The 24743-nt window shown below is 36.4% G+C and overlaps 2 protein-coding genes across 2 annotated transcripts; one reads left to right on the plus strand and one right to left on the minus strand.

Moving 5' to 3' along the window:
- Positions 1-2565: 2565 nt before the first annotated feature.
- Positions 2566-17577, plus strand: MYEF2 (myelin expression factor 2; the record flags this gene model as incomplete). The annotated part of the gene is made up of 16 exons (XM_008935557.1): positions 2566-2795; positions 4001-4053; positions 5324-5331; positions 5441-5534; positions 6411-6602; positions 7282-7435; positions 7758-7807; positions 7892-7955; positions 8108-8209; positions 8392-8442; positions 8518-8586; positions 8861-8959; positions 11897-11968; positions 13162-13370; positions 13499-13550; positions 15506-17577. Coding segments are annotated over 16 exons (1663 nt in total), but the record flags the coding sequence as incomplete, so codon positions are not given.
- SLC24A5 (solute carrier family 24 (sodium/potassium/calcium exchanger), member 5) lies at positions 16055-24462 on the minus strand. The gene is made up of 8 exons (XM_008935546.1): positions 24285-24462; positions 22810-22893; positions 22615-22718; positions 22196-22296; positions 21121-21404; positions 20177-20383; positions 17285-17386; positions 16055-16730 (listed from the first exon to the last, which is right to left on the minus strand). Exons 1-8 carry the CDS (start codon positions 24349-24351, stop codon positions 16408-16410), a joined length of 1272 nt encoding a protein of 423 aa, XP_008933794.1. The 5' UTR covers positions 24352-24462; the 3' UTR covers positions 16055-16407.
- Positions 24463-24743: the final 281 nt, after the last annotated feature.

Consider the following 24743-nt stretch of genomic DNA (forward strand, 5'->3'; position numbering starts at 1 on the left):
GTTTCTGAAACTTTGTGGAAGTTTAAAGGCACTTTTTTTCAAAAAGTAAAAATTTCCCTTTCCAGTCCATGAGGACATGCTTTTTAAAAAGACATTAATGTAGACATCTCTTTTTCAAACCTGGAAATCTGCTAGTGATTTCACAGGCAAATATTAATTAAATGTGTAGAATGGTTAGTTATAAAAAAAGTTAGAGTAGAAATTACTGTTGATTTTCCCCGAAGAAAATGTCAGTTCACAGTTCCTGAGACTGTCTTTTGTGTGGTCTGCTGGTGACTAACATGACATTTCTTTGAGTGTAGTATGTGGTTGAAGTTTTGTGCTGCTCACGGAGGAAGGTCAGAGCCACATCCACAGAAGGATCTATGCCTCCTGCTTGTTCACCGGCCCGTGTTGCTTTTGGCAGATGGAGTTTTGCAGGAAGGATTGGAGGATTTTTTTAAGTAATCCTCTGTTTTCAGGAGACTGGCTGTGAGTCCCAGACTAAGTGAAGTGTCTCCTTGTTTCTCAGATTTTAGAGTTGATGCCAGACTTTATCCTCTGTGCTTTCCTGGCTTGGAGAGCCGGTGGATTCCCCATTTGGAGAACTGGCTCTTCAAGTGCACTACACTGAGCACCCAGGGGCTGTTTCGTAATCCTTTAAGCAGGAAAGATATTAAAAAGCTAAAGAGAATCCATTGCTCTAATCCTAAAATTAAGGAAGAACTCAGATTTTACTAGGGGTCTCATTGGGCAGTAGTTCTGTATTTGCTAGCAGGACTGGATTGGAAGGAACTGATCTGACTGAAAACCTGATACTCTGCTCTGTCCTTCTCCTCTCTCTCATGTCTCTCTGGTTTCCTGCATTGTTCCCTCCATTTCACTTCATTACACAGACACAGAAGAAAGATGTTGCTGCAACAGGATAGGGTGGTGTGGAAGAGGGATGATGTAGAGGGAAGCTGGAGGATGCTTGGACCAGATAATGTGTTGTTGACTTTGAATGTTTTAAATTTTACAAATACTTAGCCCAGAAAAGTGTCCATGCATTTCTCAGTTGCTAATCCTTTTCTAATCCACTTGTAAACACCAGGACTGTGAATTTCATATGATATGAGGACTTCAAAATTTGGGAAAAAGTCATGGGAGAAATATGAATGTATTTGAATTCATTCCTCCCTGAAAAGTGCTTGAGTAGAAAATATATTTAGATTCATGAAAGGCTCCTTGCGTGCGCTCTTGGGTGCCAGACTGCCACTTACTCACTGTTTTGTTAGTAACTATCCAGAAAGCTGAAAATATTAATTTCAATTAATCAAAATCGGTGATCTTGCCATACATTGTGGTTGTAAAACTGAAATGCTTGCTTTGACTAATTTTGCACCAGAAGCCTTCCAAAGTTCGAAATGAGATCAAAACTAAGACTTCAGAAATGTAGGAAAAATTGTGAGGATAGGGATGTAATTTAAGTAGGGTTCACAATCGCTCCTTTTTGACAGTCCTGTAGGACATTTATTTTAAAAAGGCAGCATTAGCCACTCAGGTTAGAACTACTGCAAGGAAAAGTACTTTAAAGTTTGGGATTTGAACTAAACCTTGTTGTGTAGCTGTAAGCAGCATCTGTTTAGTGGATCACATTTCTGGGGCTTTATCCCTGATTCTTTTTCCATTCAGCGGCTCACCTGTTTTAAAGTAACAACTCGGGCACCTTGATCTTCTGTTACCTGTTAAATCACCTTGTGATAGTCACATGAAATAAAAAAGTCTCTTTTATTGTTGTTTCTAGTGGATAATACCTGGTAACGTAATTAGTTCTAGATGCAGAGCATGTTTTAATACACCTATTTCCTATACATTTATCAAGTTTTGAAATTCAAGTAGTGTTAAGCAAGGAAAGGGAAGGAGCATTTGTTGTTCTTAATTGAATTTTAATTTCTATCTAAAAGCAGTCTGGCATAAATTGTGAATAAAATTATATATGTGGTCAGTAAAATGTAATTTGATTCCAGCCTATTGCAGTTGATTTTTATTTATCATTATACATTATACCATATATATGGTATTTTATCTCTTTTTTTTTTTCTCATTGAGTGAAATATACCAACCTTGTTCCATTAAGTTAGACCATTTCAGCTCTCACTTCTGTGGTGAATATTGTGTAACTTAGCTAAGTCTGATGTGGAAATCATTGAAGCACTAAAGCATGGGTGCTGTAGCTTACTTTTTCAGCTGAGTCATTCTATTTTGATATAGGTAGTAGTTTCATAGTACCATCGTGCTGAATCTTAACAGACACAATGGAATTGGAATGTAACTGATGTGCCTGCTGTACTTACAGTAGTGAATAAGTCTTTCATTCTATAATCTAGAACCTTCTGTTCTAGATAAAGTAATGTATTCTGGAATTAGACTGGTAACATGATTTTTAAAAAAAATATTTCTTTTGTTTATTTTCTAATTTGAAAAAGCAGCATATGACATCCCGGGAGTTGTAATAGCATAGGTAGTATACAACTTTATATATAGGAGGTATAGTCTAATGATCCAACAGAAGACTAATATTTGTTTGGTTTTTTTGAAATGTAGGGATAGTGATGAGACGGCAAAAGAAGAGAAGGCACCTGTGAAGGAGAAGTACGTTGCAAAACCGAAGGCAATTCCTTCTCTTGGAAACAAGAATAGATTCCATCCCTATTCAAAGGAGAAGAATGCAGGCACTGGAGAGAAGAAGACTATTAATCGTAACAGAGTTTTTATTAGCAACATCCCATATGACATGAAATGGCAAGCTATTAAAGATCTTATGAGAGAGAAAGGTAACTTACTCCTTATAATGCACTTCCCACAGAAGGGGTAGAACTGGAATACAACACATGTCCTTTGAGCCACACAGATTTGATGACTTTTTTTTTTTTTTTTTTGTTTGGCCTTGATACATCTATCTCCCTTCCCCCTCTTCCATCTGAGACAATTGCATTGCAGGGTAGGATGGGTAAATGAAGTGCTTACAATCTTCTGCCATTCTGGTGTGACAGTAGAGAGTACATGCATGACCTCATGACTTCTTAAAGAGATTGTGTTTTGTCTAGTTGTAGTCTTTGTAGATTATTTTTTTTAAGGGCTATGGTATTTAAGCAACACATTTAGTGTGTTAACATGAATAATAAAGGGATGTATTTCAAAAGTTGTTTTGTATTTCTTTGGTGGAATCTGGCTGTGGAATTAACTTTGTCTGCTTTGTCACTACTGCCATGACTGTTTATCTGGAGATTTGCATTAAAAGCTTGTCACTCTTGTTGCAGTTCTGATAGAGTAATCTTACTACCCCAAACATTTTAAGTTTGGGGTAAAATAATGCTAATATATGAATTCTGTAAAAAGTTGGTTCTGTGTTTTCCTTGAAATAATCGATTCTTCAAAAGTAATGCAAAGCACACTTGGCTTTTAGGCTGTGAAAAATGCCAAAACCCTCCTTCTGTAACTTCTGGTTTATCTGTTGTAAGGTGACGTGACTATTTGATTGGTTTATTTACTGAAACTTCCTACTTTAGAAAGTGAGTGGCTTGCTGTGAAATATTTGATGTGTAAATTTGGTTATTACTGAAGGCAAACTTATGATTGAAGATATTCAGGTAGAAAGTCACCTTAAAACAGGTGTTGTGAGTAGGATGATAAATGTAACACTTTCCAGTGAACGTTGATGTTTCATTTGTTAGGTTAAGGGACTGTGTATATCTGAATTTGTTCACCAACTACATCATACTGGCCAAAATATGATCTGTAGTATGAATTAGGTTAAATATAGTTGTTTGTTTTTAGCTTTTGAGAATGTGGCTGCTGCATATTTCTGAAAATTAGCTAAATTACATAGCCATTGACAGGAGGTATGTTGGTCTGGTTTTGATTGTTGGTGAATAATAGGTGCTTCTCTGTAGAGTTGTGCACAGGGGCACAGTAAAGAAAGATACTGGTGTTTAAATGCATTGTCTCTTGGTATTTTCCCTTTGTATGTCTTATGTAGTTGGTGAGGTTACATACGTGGAGCTGTTTAAGGATGCTGAAGGAAAATCAAGGGTAAGTGCCGTGGGCAACAATCTGCTAGAGGTTTAAAAGTTCCTCAGCAGTTTTATTTTTGTATACTACCTGTACCAGTTATTGGAAAGTAAGTTTCATTTTTTCACTGATTTTCAATAAGCTGGCTTTGAGGATTTTGTATTAGAAGTAGTCTGACACTTTCACACAGCTCAAACTAGCTGGCTGTAAAGGACAAAATACTTCTGTAAATGTTAACAAATGGCATTTACTTTATTCTTCCTTTTAGCCAATATCTTTGTTTTGGTACAATCTGTTTCAGATACAGGATGTTCAATAAACCACTGATTTTATTTAAATTTTGTTAGCATAGTATTCTCGGGCCCAATGAGTATAAAAAGTTAGCTAAGAATATACTGTTTGAAGTGCCTGATTGGACAGCTTTGCAGGGTCGGTATGCTAAACACTGGATTAATCTATTTGCTTTTTAAAACTAAATGGATGGAGATGGTTGGTAGCCAAGAGTGCCAGCAACGAGGCACTAAGAGTGCAGATTGTTAAAGCTCTTTTGTCTTCTTAAAAATAGTCAACAGTTTGGCCAATAGTAGCTCCAAACCTGCAGTGAGAACATGAGGAGTGCAGGTTGGATTCTTAACTGAGGTTGTATCAATTGTTGAAAATTATTTTATTTAATGCTTGTTAAAGCTAAAACATGCTGTCAGGTTTGGTTTACTTAAAGCAATCCTCAACTCTTTGCTTTATTAGAAGGATTCTGGTGCAGTCAAAAAGGTTATTTTCTTACAAAGTAATTTCTCAATTATGCTAGTAATACTGAAGAGGTATGCAGACTCCTTGTTCATCGTACTGGTATACTTGATGTAGGTAGGTTTGAATTTTGTAGTCAGTGGGCAGCTTTTAATGACACGATGAGTGTCTTGATTGGGTTTTGGTTGCTCTGGTTTCTTTTTTTTTTTCTCTTTCCACCCTTTCCCCTCCCACCTCCTCTCCCCGGTTGTCCTTACATGGATCTGTGTGGCATTTTTCCAATTCTGGTTTGGCTCAAAGAGAATAAATTATAATATATTCTCGTGCATTTGAAAGGTATGTATGTTGAGAAAATAGGAGAAATTCAGCTTGCCTATCAGTAAAGAGCACGCATTATGAATTTTGAAGCTCAAAATGACATGAATAGTTATTTAACAGTGAGGTGGGATCTTTAGCTGGAGTCTTAAGGGCTCTTATCACATGTGCTGACTGACTTTTTTTTTTTTTTTTTTTCCTTACATATGATGACAAATCACGATGGATGTAGGGTTGTGGGTAAGTTTCTTTTTCTATGTGTGTAGAGACACACTACTATCTAAACATTCTGTTACTTTTAACATTTTAAACTTTATTCTAATACTCTAAATGTTTTGTTCCCTCTAAGTGTGGTTGAATTCAAAGATGAAGAATTTGTTAAGAAAGCATTAGAAACTATGAACAAATACGATCTTAGTGGAAGACCCCTGAATATTAAAGAGGTATGGTTGTTTCTGCTGGTTTTAATTTGAAATAGTGAAGATATCATAACTACCGAGATGACAGTACAGTGTTGACAGTACAGTGTTTTGAGCATCTTAGTTTTGTAATTTCCAGTTTAATTTTTTTATATGATGTTTTCTTAATGAGCTAAAGTGCCTGCTGACTTGTGGAAGGTACAATGCCAAAAGAACTGACAAAGACTATGCCCTAAAGTCAAAATAAACTAATACTGTTTTTCTTTAAAAGAACTTTAACTTCATATTCTTACCATAGTGTTATCAGATCTTTTCCAACATAAATGATTCTGTGTTTACATTGCTTAACTGCTTCAAAATCCGATGCAGAATGGACTGAGTATCAGACTACCACATGTGCAAAAATGAGGCTGGGAGTAGAGAACTTGTGCTGACTGGAAAGTGAAATTCATGTCAGCATTTTTTTTGTAGTGTTGTGTATGATGGTGTCTGATGCAGTTCTTTCTGTGCTGTTACAACTTTAATAATGGTATTAATAAATAAATAAAAAAACTAATAACATTAATTCAGGTCTTGGAAAGAAGGTACTAGACTGACAGTCCTTTAGATTGAAATCTTTTCTACTTGTCCATAGGCTAGGTACAGGATGTGAAGTGGCAGTGCACGCTTCCTCAACAAGTGCTTTGCCAATATGCCTCAACCCTCATCTGAAAGGACCCACCTCTAGAGGTGAGGGAATTAGGTCTCCATGCTAATTCAGTTCTTGATCCCTCTGACATGGACAAGGATATTAGTTGATAATTTTGATGGGTTTATGTAGAATTTCAAATACTGCCTTTTTGCTTGTTGCCAGTCCTCTTGTTGATGATTAAGCTGGTTTTATTTCTGCCTATGTTTCAGGATCCTGAAGGTGAACATGCTCGTAGGGCATTACAGCGTGGAGGAGGACAGTTTCCAGGAGGACACGGACCTGATGTGGCACCTGGAATAATGAATTTACCACCTTCTATTCTTAATAATCCAAATATTCCTCCTGAGGTTATCAGTAATTTGCAGGCAGGCAGGCTTGGGTCCACTATTTTTGTTGCTAATGTAAGTTTAAAACTGTGTTTTATAACTGTAATATTTGATCATTGTAAAACATCTTATGTTCCTGCATAACTCAGTTTTAATATAAAGAGGAAATTTGAAATGTTATTTCACAATTAGTGTATTCAATTAAAAATGCTGGATAAGTATCCAGATTTTGGATGTGAAAAATAGGTTGAACTTTTCAGGCTGACATCCACTTAGAATTATTGCATAGTCATCTATTGATTAAAAAAAATATTTTACACTTGTTAGCTATTTACAGTTGCCTTTCTTTTTTTAATTAAATGTACACTTCAGTTTATTTTGCTAGTTACTTAAGACTAACTTAAACTTATACTTGTTGGAGGTGTTTACTGCATAAGTTCATTACTTGCAAAAAGACTGTTATGTCTGCAAGAGAACTTGTGGGAGTACAGCTGCTCTTGATGAGAACCCATCCATTTCTCAATGTTACTATGTTAATTAAAGTAAATATGTATATGTAGTGTAAATTGTTGCTTTGAGTTGATAATTCTCTACTCAGTCATGGTGTGTATATTACAAAAAAAACCTGGCTATTTATATTTACCAAACATTTTGTGAAGCTGAGGAGTTACAACCATGCAGAAAATCTCTTCCAAAAATAATGGCAGAAAGAAATATGCACTGAAATCACTAATGTATTTCTTCTGTATGTAAGCTTGACTTTAAAGTTGGCTGGAAGAAACTGAAGGAGGTATTCAGCATTGCTGGAACTGTGAAGCGTGCAGACATCAAAGAAGATAAAGATGGCAAGAGTCGAGGAATGGGAACAGTTACTTTTGAACAAGCAATTGAAGCTGTTCAGGCAATATGTATCCTTGGTTTTGAAAAATAGTTGATCAAATGTGTCTTTAAAAGCTTCTCATAGTGTTGTTTTGCAAATGGTGCTTGTTTTCCTTGGGGCTAGCATGTAGAGACTAGAGTGTAATACCGTGCAGGTTACGTTTTTAATACTGACTTGAGTTTACTGCTAGAACCTAAAACACTAATGTTAAAGCTTAAAATATGCTGGAGGGTCACGTGTGAAACTTAACTTTTGTGTGTCTAAAAGCTTGTACGGTCTCTTCAGAGAAATAAAAGAAGTAATTACAGTGATTCTTCTGTAGTTAGTTTCCTTGACTTGCATTTCTTCAGCTATGTTCAATGGACAGTTCCTGTTTGATAGACCCATGCATGTAAAAATGGTAAGCTGCTTACAATTCTTTCTACCTTATGTCTATGCCAAAACGGTGAAAGGATCATAGCATAACATCCTTGTCTTCTATCAGGATGACAAATCAGTTCCTCATGAAGATTTCCGTGTGTCAGACAGCAAAACCTCACAATTACCTCGTGAGTGCACACTGTTTTCTACTTGCATTTCATATATGTTGATATAGAGTCTTGGAACAGTTTAGTAGTATTTCTGTTTACTGTGGTCTCTTTAAGGTAGCAGAAGAAAGTCTTTCCTTGTGGTGATGATTTTTTTTTTTTTTTTTTTCAAGGTGTACTTGGTGGCATTGGTATGGGACTTGGGCCAGGTGGACAGCCCATCAGTGCAACACAGTTGAGCATGGGTGGTGGAATGGGGAGCATGGGCCCAGGAGGTAAACCTGTGTTCCTCATTTTCGAGTTTAAAATTATCATTTCTGTGTTTGGAAGAATGGCATACTCTTGATAAAGCAAGCTTCGTGCCATGTGCTTTTGAGATATTAACTGTCTCTGCACTTTTCAAATCCGTTGGGGTCTTACCTGTTTTCTAAATGGTGTTTGTGTTTTTGGTTTCAAGGTATGGGAATAGACGGCCCAGGATTTGGCGGAATTAACAGAATGGGAGGCGGTACGTGCAGTGAAGTTCTTTGTGTTAAGCAGGTTTTTTAATATTGTGTAGGAAACACTCTTCCTTATTTTGCAGGACTTGCTGGATTTCGTGGGGTGGAAGGAATGCCTAATATGGGAGGATTTGGAGTCAGCCGAATGGGAGGTAGGTGAACACTTGTTCCCGTATGCTTATTAAAATTGCTAATATTTATTAACAGCTTTTCCTTTAGGGGTGGGTAATGTAGATGTGACTAACTGTATTTCCTCTGAAGTCATGAATGAAGAGAGAGGAACTGGCATAGGATTTAAGTATTTAGGTGCTTCTGATTTGTGTTTTAAACCTATTTAAACAAGCATCTGTGAAACAAGTGTTGTATGAACATCAGCTTAGGTATATAACAGAATATTTCTGCCTTTTTTTGCTTTGTTCTCTACAGACATGTTCCGTGGTGGAATGGGAGGAAACATGGACAGAGATTTTGGTCGTAGTGAGATGGCATTGAACCGTGGTTTTGGAGATTCTTTTGGAAGGATGGGTATGGACACTGTTAAGTTGCCTGTGGAAGAGTTATATTGCAAGAGAAGAGACCTAGTTTCATTTCATCATCTTCCTCTGTCCCCTCTCCACAAGTCATTACTGAAGGATGTATTTTGAGTGTTTATTATCGCTAGTGTTGGGACAGAGGTTAACATGTAGGGTTTTTTTTTACCTGTAAAACAAACAAAATAGTGAAAATATATAAACAAAATAGTGAAAAATAGAGGAAAGCACTTAGCTTTATACTGCTAACTTTATGAAATATTAATTTTGGGGGGTATTAAAGTATATTCTTCTGGTAATCCTGAGCAAGCTGCCTGTGTACCACCTTTGTAACTTTCAGGAGCCTGCTTTTGCAAATGCATGCTGGAAAACTGTTTTACTGCAAGTCAGGCAGAATTGGATAGAACCGGTGAATTATGGTGCTCTGTTTCCTCCCTGCCTTCTGAGCTCAAGTAGCTCAAAATGTGATTTATTGGCCTCTGCTGTAACTGAGACAGCTTTGTTTTGTTTATAGATGATATCTTGTTGACAGAGTTCATTTTGTTGCTTTTGAGCTCCCTCCAATGAGATACTTCTCTATTTTAAGAAGCCTGGAAGTGCTTAACAGTAAAGTCTTCTTGCACTTCATTACTATACTGTTACCTGGATGAATGCCTTTTAGAGACAGATTTTCTTCCCCCTCCTCATTTTTCTCCCTTTTCCCCTCTCAAGTCCCCACTGTGAAAGAGAAGAGCTTCTAAGAGCATGAGGTTAATCTGGTCTAAAAGTTGGTGTTTCCTTTTTTTTTTTTTTTAATTTGGGGAAGTTATAACAAGAATAACTCTTGTGTGTTTCTCTCTGAGCCCTCGTAGTTCTGTAGAAGTGATAAGAACGTAAAAAGCTTGTCAATTGAGTTAGTTTTAATGTCTTGGCATTATGGTCTTAGAAATCAAATGTATGCTTCAACTCTAACTACTTGCAACACAGCATGAACTTATATTTCCTGATGGAAAAAACAAAGCCATTTCAGTTATAAATGTTCATGCAAGCAATAGGGTTCTGAGTCTTCTGGTAACACACATTGGTTTTGAAATACATGAACATGGGCACTTGGTAAAACTGATGTGGGCTATCATTCTTTCAGTAGATCCAGCAAGCTACAACTTAAAACCTGTCAGCAATCTTACTAGTTAAATACTGGTCTGAGAACCAAGATAAGAGTTTCCCAATTTATTCTTAAATAATAGAACTTGTAGGGATTTACAAATATAATAGTTAATAGATACCGTGTTTAATCAGGGAAGACCCTAATGTACTCCTGTTAAAATATTTAGGTTAGTGGTATCTTAAAAGGAAATGCTATGAGTGCATTTGGCTTTAGTTCCAAGGATGACAGTGGAAGACTCTCTTTAATTTGGCTATAGCATCAATTAGTGAAAATGAGGATGTTTGATTTGCAGCAGAATTGTTGGAGATATTTACATTGCCAAAATCGGGAACTATCCAAACAATCAAAGGATGTGTCATAGAGCATATCCAAGCGTGTAACTTTTTTGTTGTTGAAAAGCCAGTGGGGGGAGAAGTACAGGTAGAGGATGTCTATAAAGTCAGAAACAGCTGAAGTCTTCTTTATTAGGACTTCATGAGCTTTTTTGGGTTTTTAAGTGCATTTTAGATTATTAGGGAGACTTTATTTTTTTCCTCTTTTAAAGTAGTGGGTGTAACTGATGTATTCACAAATAAAGTTTTCTAGCTCTGGATAAGTAGGGATTCTTTTCTTTTCCTTCTTACAGTTCTTTTTAAGGGTGAAAACAGCCATGTTGACAGCAGTCTCAAAATTTGACTTGCTGTTGAATTGCAAGACTCTTGTCTAAGTATTAAAAGCTTCCTCATACACACACTGCTGGCTGAAGTACTGGGAGTAATCCTGTTGCTGTTGAAAATCAGTAGTGTTTTTTTAACAGACTAGTCCATATTTGTAGAGATCTTGGTATGGCTATGACAGCCTGTTGTCTGAGAGGAGATAAATATTTCCCACAAGAGACTGGGAGGGAACAATTGTTGCTGTTTTGAACTCTGTGGAGAAAATGAATCTAATGGAAGACTCAGCAATGACTTTTTTTAGATATTAAAACAGTGGCATCTAGCCTAAAGACAACAGTTACTGATCTATTTTGCCGTAAGTAAAAACTGAGTTGTTTCTTTTTGGTATGAAAGTCAAGCAAGAAAAATGCATCTGACTGTTTCACTCTGTTCTGCAGTGACAGGAATGTAACTTTTGAGTTTCTGCAGTTCTAGAAGCTCCCTTGGGATTACTTTCCTGAATATTAGCACTTCAGTGAAAAGAATTATTTTTACTCCACTCTAGAATCAGTCTCTGATACCATTCTGGAGATTTCATGGTTCTGCCAAATAGCTTTTACTATGTATAGGTTCCTTTTCTTTCTCACTTTTTCCCACCAAATTCCATGAATTTGAATCCATGATTACTGCACTTGCAGTAACATCTGTTCTCTCCAAAATATGCTTTCTCTAGAAGGTTGTGTCTTCATATGCAGTAAAGAACAACATTGGGAGAGCTGCACCTAGTTTTTGGGTTGTTTTCTTAAAAATGGGTGAAACTAGGACATTCCTGTACTATGAAGTTCAAGTAAGATGCATACTTAAGTGTGGAGGCTGTTCTTCCCAATGTGGGAAGTGGCTCATTTAGTTCTAAGATGTTTGTGCTGCTAGCAAGAAAAGATAGGAAGAAACTGGGGTCACTTCAGTCCCATAATAGAAAAGCAGAAACTAATGTTGCTTACTGGATGTTTCCTCTTTGGTTTAAATAATAAAGGCATAGGTTTGTGTTCTGTAGAAAAGAATTGCCAGGTAACATTGAGATCAGTGTGTTGTGTTGTTGTGACTAGTTGGCGGTTTCAGAATGTCACCTGGTTATTTTTTTTCTCTTTAGGTGGTGCAATGATTGGTGTTTTTGCAGGAGGAATGGGAGCACCTAGCATGGGGCCAGTAAGATCTGGAATGAGTAGGTTAACTTGTTTCAGTAGAGTGTAAATTGCATAGGCAATGTAATATGCTGTACACATAATTGTATCAAAGGTTTTCATTGTGTAACATCTTGCCAGTGTTGGAAGAAGTAGAGTTCTTTTGCATGTGACTGCAAATCTAATCGTTTTTAAGCTGTTCTGTTGAGGTAAGAGTTTGGAGGAAAACTTGCTAATAGTCTTCACCTTACTCTTAGCTTTGAAATGGTTTTAACTTGTGGTTTGGAGGGAGAAGTGATTCAAGTAAACTTATAAAAAAAGACAAATAGCCAGAGTTATTTTTTTGAATTTCAAGAAGCTCAACTTCAGTAATCTCTTGTCAGTGAAATAAAAATTTAGTTTTGAATTTTACCTTATCACTCAGTTTTATTTTGTGTAGAGCTCCAGAACTGAACTTGCATTACAGCAAATGTGAGTTCCTCAGTCTAGAGCAGATGAGAAACTAAAAGCTTGCTGGTGGCAGTCTTGAGAAGCGTAAGGCTTAAAGAGAAGATCCCTCATGAATGATCTTGATAGTTTTTGCTTTGCATTAATTTTTAATTATAAATCCAGAAAGATTATAATGGGATATTTGAATGCCATTGATCTTAGTTCTTTATGTAATAGACATTAATCTATTTCATTGCATGTATCATAGGAAAATCCATGCTCTTCACAGCACTTGCAGTAACATCTGTTCTCTCCAAAATATGCTTTCTCTAGGAGGTTGTGTCAGTAAGTGTGGCTGCATGAAGTAAAGCTGAATGTGAATGCAGGAAGCAAAATAAACAATAGTGTATATGGTCAAATTATCTGTGTCTTAACATTGCCAGAGCGATTTCCTTTATCTTTTTTAGGATATCAGATTTTTATTAATTAAACTGGATAGCTTTTAAATCTTAATTCTTCTTGTGTTCCAACATTTTACTACATTAGATGGTGTGACTAATAGCTTGATGCAGTTTGGTTTTTACTTTTTATTTTAGCACTGACACTTCATATCTTCTAATACTTTGACTTAAAAGGCATGCTACATGATAAATCACTGTGCATGTATGAATTTGTCTTGTACTGCAGCAGTTTTATTAATTTTTTCCTTATACAGAATAATATTTTTTTAATTAAATGCTTTTACATTTATTAATAAAAATAGATCTTTATATTATCTTTTTTTTTTTTTTTTCCCTCTGTGTAGGTGGTGGAATGGGTGGTATGAACAGTATGGCTGGAGGAATGGGAATGGGGATGGATCGGATGAGCTCTGGCTTCGACCGAATGGGACCAGCTATGGGTGGAGCCCTGGACAGGAACATCGATATCGAGCGAGGGTTTGTGCCTGGCCCAATGGGAAGTGGCATGAGAGAGAGATTAGGCTCTAAAGGCAACCAGATATTTGTGAGAAATGTAAGCATTTGAATACGTAGAAACCATGTGCTTATTTTGTGTGCACAAAATAAATTTGATTGCACATTTGACAATAAGCTCTTTTTTTTTCTTTGTAATATTTTATTATTAATGCTTTTTTATTCTAGCTTCCTTTTGACTTGACCTGGCAGAAGCTGAAGGAGAAATTCAGTCAATGTGGTAAGTATGAGTCCTTTCCCTGCTCAGCTCCATCGGCTTCATGTTTTATATGGTGTTCATTAGGTAAGGACAGGAAGACAAGGTGGTTGCCTTATCCTGAAGAAGAGTCTGTCTAGCCTAATCTTTCTTACTTCCCTCACCTTTCCCAAGTTATATAAATAATTTCTAGGCATGAAGTAACATATGAGACCAAGGTACAGTATGGGCTGTGTTGGCTCTGAGTGCTCATCTGGTATAAACTTCAACCGATTCCATTAATAAAATTATTTTTTTGAAGCAGATACTATGTATTCTCTGGCCAACACGGTATATATAATATAGCATTTATTTTGAGACAAATCACAGAATCACAGACTGTTAGGGGTTGGAAGGGACCTCCAGAAATCAAGTCCAACCCCCTGCCAGAGCAGGACCATCTAATCTAGGGCAGGTCACACAGGAACACATAAGTAGGGACCTGGGTTAGTCCAGGCTGTGCATTACTTTCAGAAATGGTGCTTCAAAATCAGAGTTAGTAATTTTGCTGAAGTGGCAGATTTGTTTTTTATGCAAATAGATTATTCCAATTTGCATATTTGTAGGCAGTAATGCTTCCCCTTTTTTTAAGAAATAAAGGCCCTTTTTTAATGTAATATAAAGAATTACTACAAAAATCCAGTAATTCTTTTTATCTAATTCAGAAAAGTTGTCTTTTCACAGAAGTGAATAAATAAAAATAAATAAATAAATAAATAAAAAAACAACGGTGCTTGGGTTTAGAAATGCATAATTTGTTTCAAAAACACACTTCCAGAATGGAAAGCTTTAACTGAGTTACAGGATGGCTTTTCTTATTTTGGAGAGACAGAAAACACAATTTAAAACATACTACTGATACATAAGACAGTTTTCATACAGTGATTTGCAGACTTGATATAAATGAGAACTTGCAGTTCAACTATGAAAAATTTTCAGGTGTTCACATTTTGTATGTAGCTGGAAGATATAGCAGAAGAGGTTCCCTTTTTGTTTTTAAGCATTAACAACTCAGCAACTTACAGATAGCTGAGATTTTTTTTTTAATATCTTTTTCCCCCATTATCTCCTCAATAGCTAACAGATGTAGTAATTAAGTTGAATTGTTTTTAAGAACTATAAACACAAATAAGCAGCAGATTGTATTCATGCTTGTATCAGAAGGAAATATAAAGAGCATGTCTCCATACGTTCAATTTCTTTCAATGAAAGGCCAGTCTTCTATGATAAGATATTTACAAATAAAAAGCCCTGTATTTTAGGGAAAAGTTTCTTGTTCCTGGTGGCATTTGTGGGCTTAGGAGTGGTGTGCTATAAGATAATCATATGCAAAAACTTAATAGCCTCAGGCATTGAACATTCTCTGAGGTACCAAGACATCTACATAAAAATGTTGCCTCCTGAGTTGAATGTCCAGCCTCAAGAAAACACTGCAGGAATTGAATAGCGCATGCTACTCTTCCACTACTCCTAACCTGAGAACTTTACTGTTTTAAAGGCTCCAATTTTGCTCTGCAGCTTCCTTATAAAATTGCCTGGTTGTTCTGATTGCCTGATATGTTGCTGTGATGAACATGGTGGACTCGACTGAACTGTAGTTTAGTTAATGCCTGTCAGTAGTCACGCTTTTGGCAGTGTCAGTAAAGGAAACACAAACCTTTCCCATAGCTTTATAGGGCATTTTGTTTCAAAATTGAGGTCAAATACAGGCGTACTTCATCTTACACTAGTGTGAAAGAAAGATTTGAAACTAGACCTTAATTTGGATTCTGAACTTCTGTTTTGACCTGGATCACCTTCCTTGAATGAGTGAATCGGTATGGAAGTGCTAATTTCATGTGTCTTCCTAGAACTTATTTTAAAATGCTTTTTTATCACTTCTGATGAGTTCTTAGTAAGCTGAAGACTTGAAATAACTGCTGTTTAACTTATTTATTCAGGTCATGTAATGTTTGCAGAAATAAAAATGGAGAATGGAAAATCAAAGGGCTGTGGAACAGTCAGATTTGACTCACCAGAATCTGCTGAAAAGGCCTGTAGGATAATGAACGGCATAAAAATCAGTGGCAGAGAAATTGATGTACGCTTGGATCGCAATGCATAATTTAAAACTGTGTGTTCAGGAACATTCCTATGTCTGTTTAGCTTCTTTATCCTAGTAAGTAATTTTTAGTAACATTGTATGCTTACAAAAGCTGTAAAAAGGAACTTTTAAATCCCACCAGCCTTTAACAGTATAGTGTTTAATATACTGTGACACTTGTTAACTGAATCTTACTATGTTTGGTTTTTAAAGACAATTTGCCTGATTTTTGTTGTTTTTTTTAGAGGCACTGAGCACCTGCAGGTCCCTGTAGACCACTGGAGCTTTGGATGCTCAGCACCTTTGGAAAATTAGGCCAAGTGTCTCTAGTCATTCAGTTTAAATGAATGGTTATACTGTTTTTAATAAAATAAGCCATTTTCTCTGTTAATCTCAAGATTGCATAGTGGGATTTGTTTAGTGTTTCAGCTTTGTGTTTTGTTTTTTTTTTTTTGTTTGTTTCCCTCCTCAGTGTATCAACATTGTATTGTAAAAGTTAGATGTCTTTTTTTCAGAATTTCAGTTTTATATGTGCGTTGTAGTCATACTGTAATTCTTGACTCTAAAAGAAAGGGCTCCAATGAGGCTGTGATGTTTTTCTTCTAATTAATATTACTTTAATGACATGACTTAGTTCTGTAAATAAGAGTTAGAGCCCAATGGGAGTTCTGAGTTTATTTTTTTTATTTTGACTAAATGAAGAAACAGACCTTTCTCTCCTGCTTTTATTCTTTTCATCAGCATAATCACTGATTAAAACTAGTTACCACAGACCCTTGTAGGATTGTTCCCTATGATGCCAAGTTCATATAAAATTGATACTGTAGTACATACTAAGTACAGTACAAGAGAAATTACTCCAAATTTTTTATCTATTTTCCAGCCATTCAAGTGAACTGCCAGAAAAATAAAAACCACAGAACAGATGAGAGAAATGGCTGTGTATGTCAAACCATTGCTGTTCACTTCTATGGGTCCTGATGTATTTATGAAGGCTGTTTTTATAAACCAGGGTATTCCCAAGCAGAGCATATCAAATACGTTGGATCCTACAATGTTAGACATCGCCATATCTCCATTTCCTGTAAAAGAAGAAATACAAATAAGTCTAATTGTATTTTATGAAATTGCCAAACTGTTTTGGAGGAACAGACTGTCAGCCCTCAGTTTCTCCCAGAGCATCCTTTTCAGACTTTTCATTTCAAGAACGATAGTCATGATTCTACAGAACATGATTTTGGGTATCACAAGCATACAAAAAAAAAAAAGTCTCCCTAAATCACCAGCATCTGCACAGTTGCACTTAAAATAAGCTAGGCAGGCTACTGTAAAACCCAGTTATGTTTAAAATACCAAGACCTACAGTTGTGTTTTGCAGTAAAACCGTTAACACTTGATCAACAACAAATGAAACCAATCTAGAATACTTCTTTGAGATACTGTTGAGAGGTTTTAAAATGTCTGAGCCACAGCTTCTTCAGGTAAGCTATTTATTTATTAGTAGTAAACTTAAGCTCTAGAATCTGGAGCAAAAAATTTGAAGTTACTCCTTGAATTTCTGGAAATGTTTTTTTTTTTTTTCATAGTACCTTTTAAACACATTCATTGGAATGAGCCTGAATACTAAAATCTTTACCTTTACGAGCCACCAGCACACTTGCAACTGTATCTGGTAAACTTGTTCCTGCTGCTAGTAATGTCAGACCCATTATTGACTCTGGAATTCCCAGTGTTTCACCTGCAGTTGATAAATAATGGTAGAAAATGCAAATGTGATTTTTAAATTTATCCAAAGAAATTGCTTTGGACTTTGTTTGATGGAGAAGGGATTGGTAATCATACTGTAATTTCAAAAGGAATCTGTCAGTTATAAATAGGAATAAAAAGGAAGTGACTGAACCATGAAGTAGTTAAGAACAACAATAAGAAATCCCATCCTATCCTTGTTCTTCAATCAAAGAAAAAAAGGAATTGTCATATAATAACCATCTTAGTTCAGTTTTTTCTCAAAAACCTGAGTGGGATGTCTCCAGTGGTCAAGATAATACCATTATGAATTTTCTTTCAGATACAATACAAGTTTAGGTATCTTAACAATTTAGTCTTTTTTTTCTCTTAACTTCTGGAAGGTGTACTAGTCTTCTATGGTTTTGAGCATCTCATTGTTTGTGCTCAAATGTCTCATGAAGCAATAACTTATCGTCCACTCTTTAAAGGGGGAGGAAATAAAAGCACAGAAATTTCCTTGTGGAGGAGGGTCATTAAGATCACTACTACAATACTGTCTCAACTGCATGACTTTACTATTTCACTCCAATTAGAAAGTTCTTTTGTAGGATTTGGAAGAATAAAAATGCGGATTTTTTTATATGACTTGTAAGTACAAGTAATTATTTACAAGTGTGAGTGTCGTTAGGGAAATACTGGTTTAAATTAGAAAAGTTTTAAGTTGTTACTAAACCAGCAGCTTAATTTTCCCCACTTTTTTTTTTTAGCCAAACATTTCCTGTAAGCATATTAATTTCTCACATAGAATACAGATTCAGATCTTCAGACCTGTTTTAGCAGTTGTACTGTTCACAAGCATCAATATACTGAAGTTATTTGATACCTCTATTCAAACTCTTAAGTAATCTGTTTTCTTAAACTTTTTTACCACTAAAAAGTGTCTTAATATTTTTATTTTTCTGAAATCTGAATTCTTACTTGCATAATTTGGATACTAGTAAGAACAGTTTTCTTAATATAAGAGACAGTACTCTGTAAGCTAGGTCAGCATTATATTTGAAAACTTATGTTTGAAACTGTCTGTTGGTTCAAGGGGACTGATAACAACATGCTGCAGAATTTGTACTAGTATTCATTCTTCTATCACTCCTAATGCAAGAGATTTGTAGGATGAGGGACCACTAAGATCAGCTTTTATAAACCATCCAGGCTGGAAAATAAGAGTTCATGCCAAGCAAAACAAGGTGAAATATGAATGAACCAGCCTTGTGTACCCAACAGTAATTTCTAGCTCTCTGAAGGTTAAGATAGAATCTAAACTCAGGTGAATATCATTTTTCTTTTTACTAGGTAGATTTATCTTCTATTTAATGTGTAGTGTTTTTTTGTTATGGCATCTGATGATAGAGAATGTGTTATTTTTCTAGCATTTAGTTAATTTTGTCTATCAGTAGCGGTATCTTGCTATAAGTAGTCAAGTTTTCTTTGCTAGCAATGAAAAGATGTACTAAGTTAGGTTTGTTCTTGACCATAAAAATTTAGTCCCTGGCTACGATACCTCTGTGACATTCTGATAGGCTTTTTATGCAAGGATAGAATCTTTGAGTCACTCTTCATAAAAGAACCTGGACTTGAATATAACACGTGTTATTTTTAGAGTTTTAGCATGTAAATAAAACATACTTGACCTAGAAGTAGACCCCAATACTGCTTGTGATGACTTTTCAAAGTGGGTTAACAGTAATACACTATTTAAATCTCCAGTGAACCTGGTTCCATGTGAATTAGTGCTTTGTCTAGTAGAGCAGCAGACACTTTCATCTGAATCCTGTTTCAAAGGCTTCTAGCATTCAGACCCTTACTCCTTAGATACAAGTGGAAAATTATTTGACCAAGGGGTGAATCTGGTGGGTGTTATATCCAGCAATCTACTAGTAATTTCTCAAAGGTTTACCAGATGTATAGGTCTCTTTCTGCACTGAACAAGGAGGTGTTTATTAAACACAAGTTGAAAACAAGTTTGGGATGCTGAACTAGCAGAATACCTAAGTAGGATTAGTGAGTTGAAATTTAGAAATGGCAAGGTTTGTAGCATTACTTTCTTGTTTAAAAATTTGTCTTCTACTTGTTCTTAAAAGGAAAAACTATTTTTCTCAAGCTGAGATAATTTTTAAGACAATGTTTTTACAAATAAGTTCATACCCCTTCTCTCACTTAAATGCAGTTCTTCTACTGCTTCACTTTATGATGCAGATTCATAAGAGGCATACCTACGCTCCCCCTCCCCCAAGAATAAAATAGGGGATTTTTTTGGCAGTTAATTTAATGCCAAATCTCTTACTATAGTGTTCAAGAAAAATATAGGTATAGACGAAAAGGATTTTTTGCAGAACCCTGAATTTTTAATTCCCATTTTGGTGGATTTCATGTTTGTCAGACTTCAGCTTGCTGAGTTTATTTCTGTGTATCTAATGGTTTCACTTTGTGAAACTGTAATGTAACTCTTTTAAATATAGGCTGGTTTTTGTGGCTATGTAAACAAATTCTCATTCATGTGATGGTTAGCAGTCTGAAGCAGCTAAACTCTGAAGTGGTTTTAATTAGATGAAAGAAGGTGGCAAACTAAGCAGTCAAATATAAGTTTTTGTTGGTTTTGTTTGTTTTGTGTTTTACAGCAAAGTATGTCTTGCTAAACTGACCATTAATTGTGGGAGGGAAAATTCTTCAGAGGAAGAAAACTTTTTTTTCAGTGATTCCTGATTGGCTAACTCTGTACAGCAGCAGCACTTTAGGTACCTACCTGCTATTGTTACCATCCATACAAGAACATAAGTTATTGCAGAAATCCACGCTGCTGAAACTAAAAATGTCACCATGAACCAGTTCCTCCAAAACGGTTTTCTGCAATCTGGTATAGTCAAATAGAGTAGTGTAATAATAGGAAGGGATAACACCCACAAAATTCTCTTCATATCTGCTTCAGGCATAGTGAAGACACTTGGGTGATCTGTTAAAGAAAAAGTTAACAATTTTAAATTGTAGCATTAAGTTTGATTCCATAGTCTACAGTCATACTACTGGCCTCTACATGTGAGAATACTGAAAAAAGGTAAAAAATACTTAAGTTCTAACTGTAATTTTACCCAGTACCTACATCACATTGGACAACTGTGAAATTAAATGCTGTTTATTACCATGTCACTAGGAGAGAAGTAAAGTTGATGAAAAATGAAATTTTCTGTAAAGGTTTACACAAAATGTTTACCAAGAGTAAGTACGAACTGCTGCTTTTTGCCCATGTGAAGAGGAACTGATAATCTGTGGCCACACCATAACTATTCCTTTCCTTCTGCTATCACATGTGTTTTGGGCTCTGAACCTGCTGTTGTCATAAGAAGACAGTATCTATCAGTACAGTACCGGGGCTCTTTCAGCTGACAGTGCATTTTACAAGCAGCCTTGGTGGGAAGTTTCAAACGTGTGCAGCAAAGACCGACTCAAGTCTGCTCTTCTAGTATGACACACACGAGCTACTATCCTAGCATTCCTCTAGCAACTAACTTCATAGAAGTACCACCATTCTGATTTTGCTTATGTTGCAGGGAAGAAGAGTGATTTACTTAAATACTATGCTGGAGTTCCTTTGTGAACAAAATCTTAATAACATTTCAGAATCTACTCTTTATTAGAACTGATGCAGATTGGCATGCAGAGTGCTGGAGACAACTATAGTAATACTTATACCTTCAGAGATTTCATCCAGCCCATGCAAGCTTGTTGAAAGTTGAGAGTAGTCCAGCTCATCTTGAAAAATTCCACTATCTGTTCTTGACTGTTGACAAATTAAAGGTCCACTCTCTTCTCTCCATCCAACTAGTGGCTGCTGCTCAGCACTCTCTTCCAAAGCTTTTGTGAAACATGTACAGCAGGGACTGAACTTTTTCATGAGGTACTGGTTGATTTTAATGTCAAAACAGAGCACCAGAATATAGCACCCATATACTAATAATAAGGTTGCACTTTCATACCTAGAATGAAAAACAGATACTACATAACATGTACTATAACACCCCCCCCCACACACCCCTCTTTAACTTGTTGAAATGGCTGGTGTAAGGAGAGAGAACATTTACAAAAGGAAAACACACAAAAGCATCTATTTGCAGTTGTATGGCTGGGTGTCATGGAAGTACATGAGTATCCCCACATCCTTCTGCAGTTTGACTAATGGCCCTCCCCTGCAGAACGTTGTTTGTGTATTGTATAGCTGCATATTTTCTAGGGGATCTTGCTGATTGAGCCTCTTACTGATGTTTGCGAAACTGTCTTCATGTGATGGTTAGACAGGGGCAGTATGTGCTATTTTGAGTTGGAAACTTCAGAGACTTGGTGCTGGACCTGACAGACTTGTTGAGGCAACAGGAGTTTTAGTGTTGGTGGAAGAGAGTTAAAACATCAGAAGCTCATGATCTGCTTGTGGCAGACATTTTTCTTAACAGTCAAGTAATCAAACAGAAGGCTCAAAAGGAGTAAACTGTGAAGAGTAATTGTTATGCAAAAACAGTTACAGAATTTGTGAAGTCTGTACAGACAAACCTATGCAGATCAAACTATAAATATGAAAGGTTTGGATGTTTAGGTAATAATCTTTAGAAACATTATGACTTTCTACATTTTTTTTTTAAACCAATAGGATGTTTATTTCTGCTAGTGAAAGGCAGTTGAGGCTACTGGAAGTTCGGGGGTTGGGCCGTTTGTTCGTTTTTCAAAACACTCACTAATCTCATCATCCTGAATTAAACACTACTTGTGTTCTTACCAATAAATTCTGTTGTCAGATATCATCGCAAGGACAGCTGCTACACTGATTGTATATGCCAGACAGTCTCTAAGCAGTGGCCAACAGGATAGCCTCGAAACCTGCAGATCACAGATTCATTTACTTTTCTTAAACTTGTCTGTAATACTTTCACTAAGTGCTGTAAATGCTGCATCAATATGTTGTTTCTATATTATGTAAAAATTTAAGATTCTTAGGAATGACTTAAGTATGATATTAAACTTAGTGTTTTTAAAAACTTTCATAGCAAGTTATCTTAAAACTGATTACATGCTGGTTTTGCTACTAAATAATAAACTTGGCAGTTGTCATAGTAAGTCTCTCTTGGCTTTTGTTGGCAAATCAGAAAGGATAACCATTTGGCTCTTAGGAGCAGAACTATCAAAGTTGCTACATACCACACTGGAAAACAGCCCGCAGGCTGCAGAAATACCAAGAAGATTATAGATTGCTGATCCAAGGATGGTGCTGACGCCAATATCTCCCTTTGTCATGAAGACGCCTATGAGGAAAATTACTCTCTGGTAGGTTTCAGTTTGGCATGCAAGGAAAAGAATTGTAGAGTCTGAGGAGTCAAAGCATGTGTCTCTTACCTAGAAAAGCAGTAACGAGCTCGGGAGCAGAGCTTCCAGCAGCCATAAAAGTTGCTCCAGCAACATCCTGAGAGAGGCCAAGGCCTGAAGATAGAGCAAAAGAGTTGATTAAATACTTCAGTGGTCCGTACCCTTTAACTTGCATCAGTATATAACATTAGAAGCTACTACATTTTAATGAATGAACTTTGCTTACTTTCATAGTTAATACATTTTTTTGAAGTTGGCAAAATAATATATTGAGAAGATAGCCCTATTTATTGGACCAATTTATTTCTGACTTTATGACAAATTAAATACCAGGAAAGAAGTATTGATAATACAGGAGATTTAAGTGTGATCTTAAAATGTGAAATAGGCATAAGTATGCAGGCTTTAACTCTGTTTCATGTGGATAATAATTGTGGGGAAATTCCTTGGACTCTAGTGTGATATTGTTACATGATCCATGTCAAGTCTATCTATCTTCCAGGGAAATCTGTGCTGCTGTGTCTTCACATACCAGAAATACTATTTAAATTCAAACCAGTGCCATGATCTTAAAATCAAATTTTCACTTCGTATGGACAGTGTAAGAGCCTGTGTCTTGCTTGAATGAAATGAGATTTTTGTTCTGGTAAGTTGACCATTTCTGAAATGCAGCTCACTCTGTAGATCAAGTTCTGCACACTAAGAACAGGGACTTATGGCTAACTATGGAAAAAGTCTGACAAATGCTTATTTATCATCAATAAAAAAAAAAATTTAGCCCTACAGCAATGTTTAAACTTAGGTTTTCTTTAAGTGGTCTGGTCTGGAGAATGTTTTCCGGTGTTCAGGGATGAGTTTCCCTAAGGAATTTTTAAATTCTTGGCAATAAAAAGCTGAACTTTAAGCCAAGACCATCTCTTTAATTCAGTGGTCTGCTGAGCCCAGGGGAATTATTACAGGTTGATGAGATTTCTTAGAATGGTTGTAACCATGGTATTGCTTTCCTTCCTGTGTCATACTGTTAATATGGAAACAGTAGATCATCCTAATGGTTCTTCACTACCTCGAAAGAAACACAGAAACTCGAGCAAGGTACTTAATTCCCATGTTTTAATATAAGGATTTTTGGTTTCTTGGTTTGGTGTTGTCTCCCCCCTCCCCCTTTTTTTTCTCTGTTTTATCAGTAACCTGGACATATTGCTGTTCATCCCAAAGTTGTATTGTAGGTTTAGTGAATGCTGAAGAAGTTTCAAGATTTTCCTCCAGGCAGAAGGAAAGCACTTTAAGTGAATGCCTGTGCAGAGTGTAATCACAGGATGTGTTTTCAATGAGCCATTGATACATTGTATCAAGTTAAATACTGTATTGATAAGTCTATGCCTGGAGACTGAAATGCCTTTAGTTTTTTTTCCCCTGAGCACTCTGACTTTGAAACTTTTTTTAAAGAGAATGTTCTACTCCAACCTGCTTAGTTTTACTGGGAAAAGATCACGGTGTTCACTTACATTCACTGATGATCTCTAGAGAAGGCAGGAAGTAATCATCGCACACAATGGACACGGCCAAGAACATGTAAAGTATAATTATGAAATAGATAACGATCCCTCCATCCTTTCTCTCCTGCGGTGTAAAAAATCCTTCAGGAAACTCTGACGACGATGAAAGGACACAGCCTGTCCTGTTTTCTGAAAGCAGAGCACAAAGGTGTTACGCATCCGAATCCCTTTCCATCCTTCGGGCTGCAGGTGTTCCGTGGATTCGAACTACAAACGCAGGATGGCTTCAGCGGATGCTGTCACTCAAAGCGATCTACTTTTCTCTGAGGGACGAGGACAGCACCGCTGGAGCTGCAGCAACGCCACCGAGTCGCTGAACACCGGGGGAGGGGGTGACAGCTCTGCAGGGACGGACTGCGCGGCGTGCGAGTGGCCCCGGCCCGGGCGGACGGCTCCCTACCTGCGTCT

Source organism: Merops nubicus, unplaced genomic scaffold (assembly GCF_000691845.1).
Source record: "Merops nubicus isolate BGI_N331 unplaced genomic scaffold, ASM69184v1 scaffold48720, whole genome shotgun sequence".
Classification (NCBI taxonomy): Eukaryota; Metazoa; Chordata; class Aves; order Coraciiformes; family Meropidae; genus Merops; species Merops nubicus.

Excerpts from the sequence above, each read along its gene's own strand:
- SLC24A5 (XM_008935546.1), bottom strand. The coding sequence starts at position 24,351 with ATGTTCTTGGCCGTGTCCATTGTGTGCGATGATTACTTCCTGCCTTCT. Across the intron at positions 22,297-22,614 it reads GCGGGCTGTTTTCCAGTGTG|GTTTCGAGGCTATCCTGTTG; the intron begins GTATGTAGCAAC and ends TGTGATCTGCAG. Across the intron at positions 20,384-21,120 it reads GCTGGATGAAATCTCTGAAG|ATCACCCAAGTGTCTTCACT; the intron begins GTATAAGTATTA and ends TTTCTTTAACAG.